Source organism: Dipodomys ordii, unplaced genomic scaffold, assembly GCF_000151885.1.
Source record: "Dipodomys ordii isolate 6190 unplaced genomic scaffold, Dord_2.0 Scaffold113, whole genome shotgun sequence".
Taxonomy (NCBI): Eukaryota; Metazoa; Chordata; class Mammalia; order Rodentia; family Heteromyidae; genus Dipodomys; species Dipodomys ordii.
In genome coordinates, this window is record NW_012267329.1 from 2,381,851 (window position 1) to 2,392,299 (window position 10,449).

Consider the following 10,449-nt stretch of genomic DNA (forward strand, 5'->3'; position numbering starts at 1 on the left):
GTGTGTGTGTGTGTGTGTGTGTGTGTGTGTGTGTGTGTGTGTGTAGCTGGGGTTTTGAACTTAGGACCTTGCACTTGCTAGACAGGTAATCTACTATACGAGATATGTCACCAATTCCTCTTTGCTCTTAGATATTTCTTGGATAGAATCTCACATTTTTGCTCTGAACTGGCCTGTACCATGACCCTTTTATCTATGCCTCCTACAGGGCTGGGATGATAGGTATACACTATAAGAATCCTTCACAACCACCCAAGGAACCACGCAAAGGCAGGCACACACATGGGGAAAAGATTATTATAAAGTTTATTTGAGGGGCCTTATCTCCCCTGAGAGAGAGCACATAGTGTCTGCCTCTATCCAGGTGGTAGGTAAGTCTGGGGGAGGAAGTGAGCTAGGTGCATGCACAGGTGAGTCTGGGCAGAGAGAGGGAGCGGCCAGCTGTATGGAGGGAACTCTGGGGCAGGAAGGAGCTCAGGTCTGGGTGGAGCTGAGGACCAAAGATGGGGGTAATACTAACATACACCATCATGCCCAGCTTTTTCGGTGAGATGGAGTCTTGCCAACTTTCTAACCCAGGTCTTTCTGATCATCTGCTGACATGAGCCACCAAGACAAGCCTCTGCTTCTGATTGTTCACATCGAATTTCTATTATTTGTAAAAGAGAAAGTATTAATAGTCAAGGGTGGTTTAATTTATATATCTACAAATATTAAGTGTTCTAACAAATGGGTAGTTTAATGTCTCGTATAATAGAGAAAAAAAAAGGAATTCCAAGAAATATTCCACTACCCTTGAATCTATTCCATCATTGTCACCTGTTACCAATATGACATCAAAGTTATATGATAACGTGTAGAATGAGATTCTTCTTTTTTTTTTTTTTGGTCCAGTCCTGGGGCCTGAACTCTGGGCCTGGGCGCTGTCCCTCAGCTCTTCAGCTCAAGGCTAGCACTCTACCACTTGAGCCATAGCGCCACAGATCTCAGCCTCCTGAGTAGCTAGGATTACAGGCGTGAGCCACCAGCGCCCGGCTAAAACTAAGGAACTTTTATAGTACTGGGTCTTGAACTCAGGGCCAGGATGCTGTCCCGAGCTGTCCCTATTGCACTGTTGGTGGGAATGTAAACTAGTACACTCTGGACAGCAGTCTGGAGGTTCCTCAATAAACTAAACATAGACCTTCCTACAACTCAACCCTACCACTCCTGGACATCTACCCAGAACACCACAAGCCAGGATATCATAAAGACACTTGTACATCCATGTTCATTGCTGCACTATTCACAATAGCCAAGTTGAAGAAACAGCCCATAGGCCCTACAATAGATGAGTCAAAAAATGTGATACCTATACACAATGGAATTTTACACAGCCATTAGAAAGTATGTCATCTGCAGGAAAATAGACTTATAACAAATCATGGTAAGTGAGGTAAGCCAAGCTCAAAGACAAATGGTCCATGGTTTCTTTCAAATGCAGAAGCTAGATCTAAAATACACCAGGACATGATAAATTATACAGATCTCTAGGCATTCCCACGGATACTCTTAGGAGAATACAAATGCACAATGCCTATGTGCATCCGGTCATACAAAATAGTATTTATCAAAATGAACTGGAGGAATTGGAAACAAGAGGTTTCTTCCTTGGTGCTGTTTTTGTTTTCATCTTGCTTGTTCATTTATATACGTTTCGAAGTGTAAGGGGAGGCATAGAAATGGAGGGACAAAGGGTAAACAAATGCAGCAGTGGTACTTACTAGACGGTCTGTTGAAAATGAACTATACAACTTGTGTGTGGGCATGGGAGATAGCTGGGAAGGGGTGAAGTTTTTGTTTTGTTGGTCATGGGTCTTGAACTCTGGGCCCAAGTGCTGTCCCTCAGCTCTTCAGCTCAAAGCTAGTGCTCTACCACTTGAGCTACAGCACCACTTCCAGTTTTCTGGTGGTTTACAAGAGTCTCACAGACTTTCCTGCCCAGTCTGGCTTTGAACCAAGATCCTCAGATCTCAGCCTCCTAAGTAGCTAGGATTACAGATGTAAGCCACCGGTGCTCGGCGGGAAGGGGTGACTTAAAGGAAAATGTAACCCAAGCAGAAGGTAACCAAAAAGATCACGCAGACAGAAGTCAAGTAGAAGAAAAGATTTATTGCCAGCAGAGCTGACAAGGCCAAGTTCTCATGAGGAAAGGGAGAAAATGGTGCCATGTGGCTCCTTGGAGACCCCTTTTATATCATTGGGCGCTGAAAGTGAGAGATGCCTGATCACATGCACAGGGCTGCCATGGAGGGCAGGGATTAGGTCTGTGAGATGGGCATGTCCTTACAGTTACATTATCTAAAAAGAAATGTACTCTTTATCTGACTATATAACTGTAACCATCTGTAGATGACCCTTATAAAAACGATTTAAAGAATTTTAATAAGTGTGCTCTTAGCCAGGCGCTGGTGGCTGTAATCCTAGCTACTCAGGAGGCTGAGATCTGAGGATCACGGTTCAAAGCCAGCCTGGGCAGGAAAGCCCTTGAGACTCATCTCCAATAAACCACTAGAAAACCAGAAGTAGTGCTGTGGCTCATGCAGCACTGGCCTTGAGCTGAAGAGTGCAGGGACAGGGCCCAAGCCCAGGGTTCAAGCCCCACAACCAAAAAAAAATAAAAAGTGTGCTCTTAACATTTGAACCACAGTAAGTGGTAGAGCGCTAGCCTTGAGCTGAAGAGCTGAGGGACAGCGCCCAGGCCCAGAGTTCAGGCCCCACGACCTGACCCAAAACAAAAACAAAAACATTTGAGCCACAGCTCCACTTACAGCTTTTTGCTCATAAACTAGAGATAAAGTCTCATCAGACTTTTCCTGCAGGACTGGCTTCGAACAGGGATCCCAAGATCTCAGTCTCCTGAGGAACTAGATTACAAGCGCAAACCAACCTACATCCAGCACTTTATACTAATTTGACAAAGCAATTACAGAAAAAAGTCCTATCATTCAGGAACCTTGATTATGAGATTCCAGATTTGGGGATCTGAGTCCTATCTCTAAACAATATTCTTTTAATCAACTTTATGTTTTGAGTTTTCCCAATTCATGAAGATGCAACCTAAATATGTGAAGATCACATTAGGGATATCTAATATAAAGGATAAAAATAAAAACTACCACCCCAAAAATTATCTAGCTGAAGTTATACAAATGCAATGTTTTGAAAATCGGATTAAGGGTTAGATATCTTTCAACCTAAGCCATTGGATCACAGGTTGAAGAAGCGTATTTATAAGTTATCCTTACTTTTGACCCCAATTTTTGTTATTTTCTGTCATTGGTGCAGTCACTGAAAAACATACAATTTCCGGCATTTTCCACGTGGCCCCATGAGGGTAAACGACAGGGAATGAAGGGCCCAGTATTTAACACCTCTTTCCCCAAAATTAGTCTATCAAGTTCAAGATGCCAATTTGGAAAGACTTGTGGTGAGCACAGATTTCACACAAAATGCAAGTACAGAGCCTCCAAGTTCTGGCTGGGCTGTTCTTGAAAAGAGGAGGCAGAAAAATGGCTTTCAACACCCAAACGCTGCAACAAAATGAGAGAAGGGGGGTGGGGGAGAGAAAGATGGGAGAGAGGGAGAGAGGAAAGAGAGGGGAGAGGGAGAGAGGGGAAGAGAGGAGGGAGGGAGAGTTAAGAGTTGCAGGATGACTCCCTGCTCCCTGAGCTTGCACAAGGGAACACCTGGAAGGCGGGGTCACCCTCCTCCCCAGCCCTTCCCCCGGCCGGGGAGCGACCTCGATAACAAAGAGGTCGCAAAGGCTCAGAGCCAAGGCTGAGAGGCTACACGCGCCTCCTAGGCCGTCACTGATCCAATCCACACCAATCCCCGCCACCCAAGCCAAGCGCTAGTGACCAAAGTTGGAGACCCCCCACCTCGGTCGGACAGGATCGCTACTTTCTCTGGCCGTACCCAAGAATCTACATTCGAAACTATCTCCTGGACCCAAAACGGTTCGAGGAAGTTGGAGAACAATCACCACACGCTCAGGACCAGCGTAGAGGCTGCGACGCCTCAACCTAGTTTGGTGCTTTCCTTTGATCCCGCCCCACTTCTCAACGCAGATTGGCGGCGAGGAGCATCCCTAGCGCTGATTGGGCCGCGGCGGTGTCGTTCCTGGTGATTGTCAAGTTCGGCTGCTCCTTAGTACCAAATTTATCTTCGGACCTGGACCACGCCAGCAGCGACCCGGCTGTCTATGGAGGTGGCCTAGTAGGTGTCGCTGAGCCGACAGCGTCCCCCGGCCCCCTGCGTCCTCCCTCCCTATTTCGTTTTTCGCCCCTCTCTCCGTTCTCCCCTCCCGCCCCCGCCCCCAGTCCGCGACGACTGGCTCTTGACCCCCGCTCAGGCCTCGATGAAGGTGAGGAGCAGCGGCTAAAAGCGGTTCGCTCTGAAATGGCCGCTGCCTTCAGCACTGTCTAAAATGGCGGTCGCTGCCTCGGCTGGGGCTCGTGGTGCTGCCGGGCGGCCCAGCCGCGGCCACGTCCGTTCTCCCCAGCGCTGCTGAAGTCGGAAAGAAGGTGTGGGGTGCTAAGATGATTTCCTCCAGGTGGTCCGCCGGGACGTCGGTCCGGGTGCCCTCAGGCGGGGGTGGGCCGGGACCGGAAGCCAGCCCGGGCCGCGACGGCCTGCGGGTGGCGCGCCCCGGTGCCGGGGAGGAGCTGAGGGAGCGCGGACCTGCATGTCGGGCCCGGATGGGCTGTCCTTACCCACCGGCCTTGGCCTCTAGCACTGGCCGGTACTGCGACCCTGCCCTCCTGGCCCTGCCTGAGGGCGGAGGGGAAAGGATCGCGTTACTTGTCACTAGCGGTAGCCGGAACTAGAGATAGGGACAGCTACCAGGAGGAGCGTGGAAACCCCAAAGTAGGGAGGACAGGTCCTCCGCCCACAGAGATTTGGGAGAAGCACCCGAGAAGTGGTGGGGATGGAGCCCCTTCCACACCCGCGTTTTGAGAACATTGTCCTCCTGTTCTCTGTGCGTGCTGATAGGAAGGCAGGAGGAGCCTAATCTTGTCAGAGGGCCCAGCGACTCCACAAAGTTTTTTGGTTGGTGGTTTGCTGTCCAAATCCAAATTGGGACTGTGGCAGAAGAACCTACTGTTGTTTCATTCCCCCAAAATAGGTTTTACTGCTGCTTGCTTCAAGTTTAATTTTCTGGCATTTGTATTGTCAATCCAGATCTCAGCCCAGCCCAATTCCTGGTACTAGATTGGATTTTTTTTTGTTTGCTTGTTTGTTTTCTTCCAGTGAGGAACTCGCAAGTAGTAGTACATGGGACATGCAGTCAAGCTTTTGGAGCTCTGTTCTTGATTCCTCACTTAAAAGATAGGTGGCTATAATCTCTAAAGTGGAGTTTTGGATACACACACACACACATACACACATATATATCCTAGTTCTTGTCTGTTTGAAGATTAGATGAGTTAATCCATAGAGGAATTGAATGTAGTTACTGGCACATAGGAAATAATGATTATTCAGTAAATAGTTGCCATAGAGATGGATTATTGAGAGGACAAATATGGTTATGGCCAAAGGCATATATTTTTCATCTAACATGAATAATTCCATTTTAGATATCTTAGTTTTAAAAACATTGAAATGGAGATGTACTTCTTAAAATTATATTTCATTTTGGAGAAATTACACAGATATATCCATATATATTTGGGCTGGTCCTGGGGCCTGAATCAGGGCCTGGTACTGTCCCTGAGCTTTTTTGCTCAAGGCTAGAGCTCTACCACTTGAGCTACAGCTCCACTTCCAGCTTTTTTGGTAGTTAATTGAAGAGTCCCATGGACTTTTCTGCTTGGGCTGGCCTTGAACCATGTTTCTCCGGCATGACCCACTGGCACCCAGCTAAAATACATATTTTATGAAGATAGTGGGATAAATAGCTTTTGAAAGCCGTTAAGTTGCTAGAAGTTTAAGCAGGATGAAAATGCTTTCATTTATACTTTACTAAATGGTAGGCATCTTGTGTTTCAATCATTTGTACTGCCTAGTTCTAAAATGTGGTAAGTGGTTGTCTGATAATTAGTTCTGCTTGTTAAAATGTATAATTTTAATTTTTCTCGTTCTAGGCTTTTGATTCTTTACCTTCCTACCCCATCTTTTAATTTTATTCTTTTGAAGAGTCTGCATTTCAAGCTGCCAAGGTGGAAAGTGTGACTGCAGAAGATAATATTCCTCATTTCAGGTATCCTGTCCTCTAGCTAATAGAACTTTTTTTTTTTTTTTGGTTGGTAGTGGGGCTTGAACTCTGGGTCTGGGTGCAATCCCTCAGCTCTTCAGCTTAAGGCAATCACTCTACCACTTGAGCCATGACACCACTTACTGTTTTCTTGTGGTTTGTTGGAGATAAAAGTCTCATAGACTTTTCCTGCCTTGGCTGGCTTTGAACTGTGATCCTCAGATCTCAGCCTCCTGAGTAGCTAGGATTACAGACATGAGCCACCCAGTGCCCAGCTAATAGAACTATTTTGATTGAAGTTTAAATCAAAAGTGGCTATATTTACATAGACATATTTGTATATTTTAATACAAAGTTTAACTCAAGCTTAATAAAATTAGTATTCATTAGAGGATCTTAAGTTTGTATTATTATTGTCACTTTTTATTATATGAGAAGTAATTAAAATGAGAGCTTATCTTTAGTTCATGATTAAGTTTTCACTTCTATCATAATGGAAGCAGAGTAATCAGTAAAAACATACGTTATTTTAAGTCTTAATTTGGATAATGTAAACATATATGTAATTTTTATGTCTGGAGATATAGTCTGACTTATGGTCCACAGTTTACCAAAATGCTACAAGAAATATTATATGGGGTTGGTAAATTATAGCCATGATGTTTATCTGTTCTTTTATCTGTTGTTTATGGGCTTCTATCATGCCCCAGCTAGAGTTGAGTAGGTGAATATAAATCAGATAGCCCACAAAATAAAAACTTGGCAGTATGGCCCTTTCCAAAATGTTTGCAACACATACCATGTGATAAATTCCCAAAGATCCTTTTCTTAAAAATAGGCTCATCAACTCTTATTTATTGCTTAGCTCAATGATTGCTGTATTTTTGGTAGCATATTAGTATTCTCTAAACTGACTGTTTTGAGAAAAAGATTGATGCTGACAAGTTTTTCTTTATAGTTTATTTTGATAGAAGCTTATTTAAATGTAAGTTTAAGATTACTAAACTCTTTTCTATAGCTTTATTTTTATGTGATAATCTACCTTTAAGAAAGGTGTGCCATACCTGAGAGCACCAGGAAGTCGCATGAGAGATCACCTGATAAGCGAACGTGTGATGTTCCATCTTCGCATTGATGCATAGGCAGCATTTACAAATTAACTGATTTATTACTGTATATATCATCTCTCATCTTCTTTTTATCCTGTCTTACAATTTCAACACTTTTGTGATGCATTGTTTAAATTAACCATGTTTTGTACTACAAACTCATTGCCCATGGATCTTTTGCTAAAACAAGGAAGTCTTAAACAAGAAGTAGAATCTTTTTGTTACCAAATTGTCTCTGAATCAAGCAATCAAAAAATTGGAATATTACAAAGTGAAGATGAACAGTTACAGCCTTCAGTTTCTAAAAGACCAGAAGGTGAGCTTTCCAGGGTCAAATTGATGTCCAGTTCCAATAAAATAACAACATTTAGTAAGAAACCAAAAAGGAGAAAATATGATGAAAGTTACTTGTCTTTTGGATTTACTTGCTTTGGAAATAGAGATGCACCTCATGCACAGTGTGTATTATGTAAGAAAATTTTATCAAATAGTTCTTTAGCCCCTAGTAAGCTTCGAAGACATTTAGAAACTAAACATGCCGCATATAAGAACAAAGACATAAGCTTTTTCAAACAGCATCTTGATTCACCTGAAAATAATAAATTCCCAACACCCAAAATTGTTAATACAGATAATGAAAGTGCTACAGAAGCATCATACAATGTAAGTTACCATATAGCCCTGAGTGGAGAGGCTCATACTATTGGAGAGTTGCTTATCAAACCTTGTGCGAAAGATGTGGTGATGCGGATGTTTGACGAACAATACAGTAAAAAAATAGACGCTGTACAACTCTCAAACAGTACTGTTGCACGCCGAATTAAAGATCTAGCTGCTGACATTGAAGAAGAGCTTGTTTGTAGACTGAAAATTTGTGATGGGTTTTCACTGCAACTAGATGAATCAGCAGATGTTTCAGGACTTGCTGTGTTGCTTGTGTTTATTCGTTATAGGTTTAATAAATCTATTGAGGAAGACCTACTCTTATGTGAATCTTTGCAAAGTAATGCTACTGGTGAAGAAATATTCAATTGCATTAACAGTTTTATGCAGAAACATGAAATTGAATGGGAAAAATGTGTTGATGTTTGTAGTGATGCTTCTAGGGCAATGGATGGGAAAATTGCTGAGGCTGTCTCCTTGATAAAATATGTGGCTCCAGAAAGTACCAGTAGCCACTGCCTGTTATATCGACATGCACTTGCAGTTAAAATAATGCCTACATCTCTAAAAAATGTGCTAGACCAAGCAGTACAAATCATCAATTATATTAAAGCTCGACCAAATCAATCTCGACTACTGAAAATTTTATGTGAAGAAATGGGTGCTCAGCACACAGCACTTCTTCTAAACACAGAGGTAAGGTGGCTTTCCCGAGGTAAAGTTCTCGTAAGACTTTTTGAGCTTCGGCGTGAACTCTTGGTTTTCATGGATTCTGCTTTTCGACTATCTGATTGTTTAACAAATTCATCTTGGCTGCTTAGACTTGCATATCTTGCTGACATTTTTACTAAATTAAATGAGGTTAATTTGTCAATGCAAGGGAAAAATGTTACAGTTTTTACGGTGTTTGATAAAATGTCCTCGTTGTTAAGAAAATTGGAATTTTGGGCCTCATCTGTGGAAGAAGAAAATTTTGATTGCTTTCCTACACTCAGTGACTTTTTGGCTGAAATTAATTCTACAGTTGATAAAGATATTTGCAGTGCCATTATGCAGCACCTTAAGGGTTTGCGTTGTACCCTTCTAAAATACTTTCCTGTAACAAATGATAGTAACGCTTGGGTTAGAAACCCATTTATAGTAACCGTTAAACCAGCCTCATTAGTAGCACGGGACTATGAGAGCCTGATTGATTTAACATCTGATTCTCAAGTAAAACAAAATTTCAGTGAACTTTCACTAAATGACTTTTGGAGTGGCCTAATTCAAGAGTATCCAAACATTGCAAGACGTGCAGTTCGTGTACTTCTTCCTTTTGCTACAATGCACCTGTGTGAAACAGGGTTTTCATATTATGCTGCAACAAAAACAAAATACAGGAAAAGACTTGATGCTGCACCTCATATGCGAATCAGACTTAGCAACATTACACCCAATATTAAACGGATATGTGATAAAAAGACACAAAAACATTGTTCTCATTAAAACTGAACATTTTGCATGTCACTTGATAAACAAATGTAAGATGAAAATAAAAGATGATTTACTTCATTTCTGGTATTTGGGGTCTTAAGAAAACTAAGTCAAAAATTTCAAATATGGTATTATTGGCATTTCTTTACACTAAGAAAACTTGATTATAAACTGGGAAATGGTGATCGACAAGATAAAATTCCAAGTCTTTTCCATAACACTTTAAAATCTAATCCCTGCTCTTATTTCTAACAATGCTTGCCCTGCCACCCTCCACTGCCATGAAACTTCTTGACATTTGGAAAGCTTATTATAGTCCTGTATTCTCAGGTCTCAGAAAACTGTCCCCATCATGCTTTCTGACAACTCTATTTGCGTTTAATACTTTAACTTAATTTACCGTAGGTGTTATCAAGGTTGTTTATTTTTCTGTTTTGATCCTGTTTTATACAGTTATATTTTATATGTCTGTCTCAGCTAAATTCTGGACCAATGATTCTTCCATGTTATTACACTAAGTTCTTAGCAAGTCTTATCCAGCTGTGTCTCCATTTTCTAGCAGAATATTCTACTAAAGGAGATGCTTCACGCCAGGCGCCGGTGGCTCACCCCTATAATCCTAGCTACTTAGGAGGCTGAGATCTGAGGATCTCGGTTCAAAGCCAGCCCGGGCAGGAAAGTCCGTGAAACTCTTATCTCCAATAAACCACCAGAAAACTGGAAGTGGTGCTGTAGCTCAAATGGTAGAGCGCTGGCCTTGAGCTGAAGAGCTGAGGGAAAGTGCTCAGGCCCAGAGTTCAAGGCCCACGACCAACAGAAAAAAAAACAAAACAAAACAAAGGAGATGCTCAGTAAAGGGAAAAAATATGTTGATGAAGATAACCAACAAAATATTGAATAAGGATCTCCTACTTTATTGGTTTGTATCATGTCCTGTATACACAATGCTCCTTTTGGGGGGCTTTG

At 42.4% G+C, this 10,449-nt stretch overlaps 1 protein-coding gene across 5 annotated transcripts; it reads left to right on the forward strand.

The window, feature by feature from the left end:
• The first annotated feature begins 4,190 nt into the window (after positions 1-4,190).
• Zbed5 (zinc finger, BED-type containing 5) lies at positions 4,191-9,561 on the forward strand. 5 transcript variants are annotated; one of them, XM_013028793.1, is made up of 3 exons: positions 4,191-4,405; positions 6,129-6,244; positions 7,257-9,561. In XM_013028793.1, exon 3 carries the CDS (start codon positions 7,489-7,491, stop codon positions 9,493-9,495), a length of 2,007 nt encoding a protein of 668 aa, XP_012884247.1. In that variant the 5' UTR covers positions 4,191-4,405; positions 6,129-6,244; positions 7,257-7,488; the 3' UTR covers positions 9,496-9,561. The 5 variants fall into 5 exon arrangements, with proteins under 5 accessions (XP_012884247.1, XP_012884246.1, XP_012884250.1 ...); XM_013028792.1 differs by having other exon boundaries at positions 7,288-9,561; XM_013028796.1 differs by having other exon boundaries at positions 4,390-4,405; positions 6,181-6,244; positions 7,288-9,561.
• The last annotated feature ends 888 nt before the right edge of the window (positions 9,562-10,449 follow it).

Coding starts and splice junctions, on each gene's coding strand:
- Zbed5 (XM_013028793.1), top strand. CDS start 7,489: ATGTTTTGTACTACAAACTCATTGCCCATGGATCTTTTGCTAAAACAA.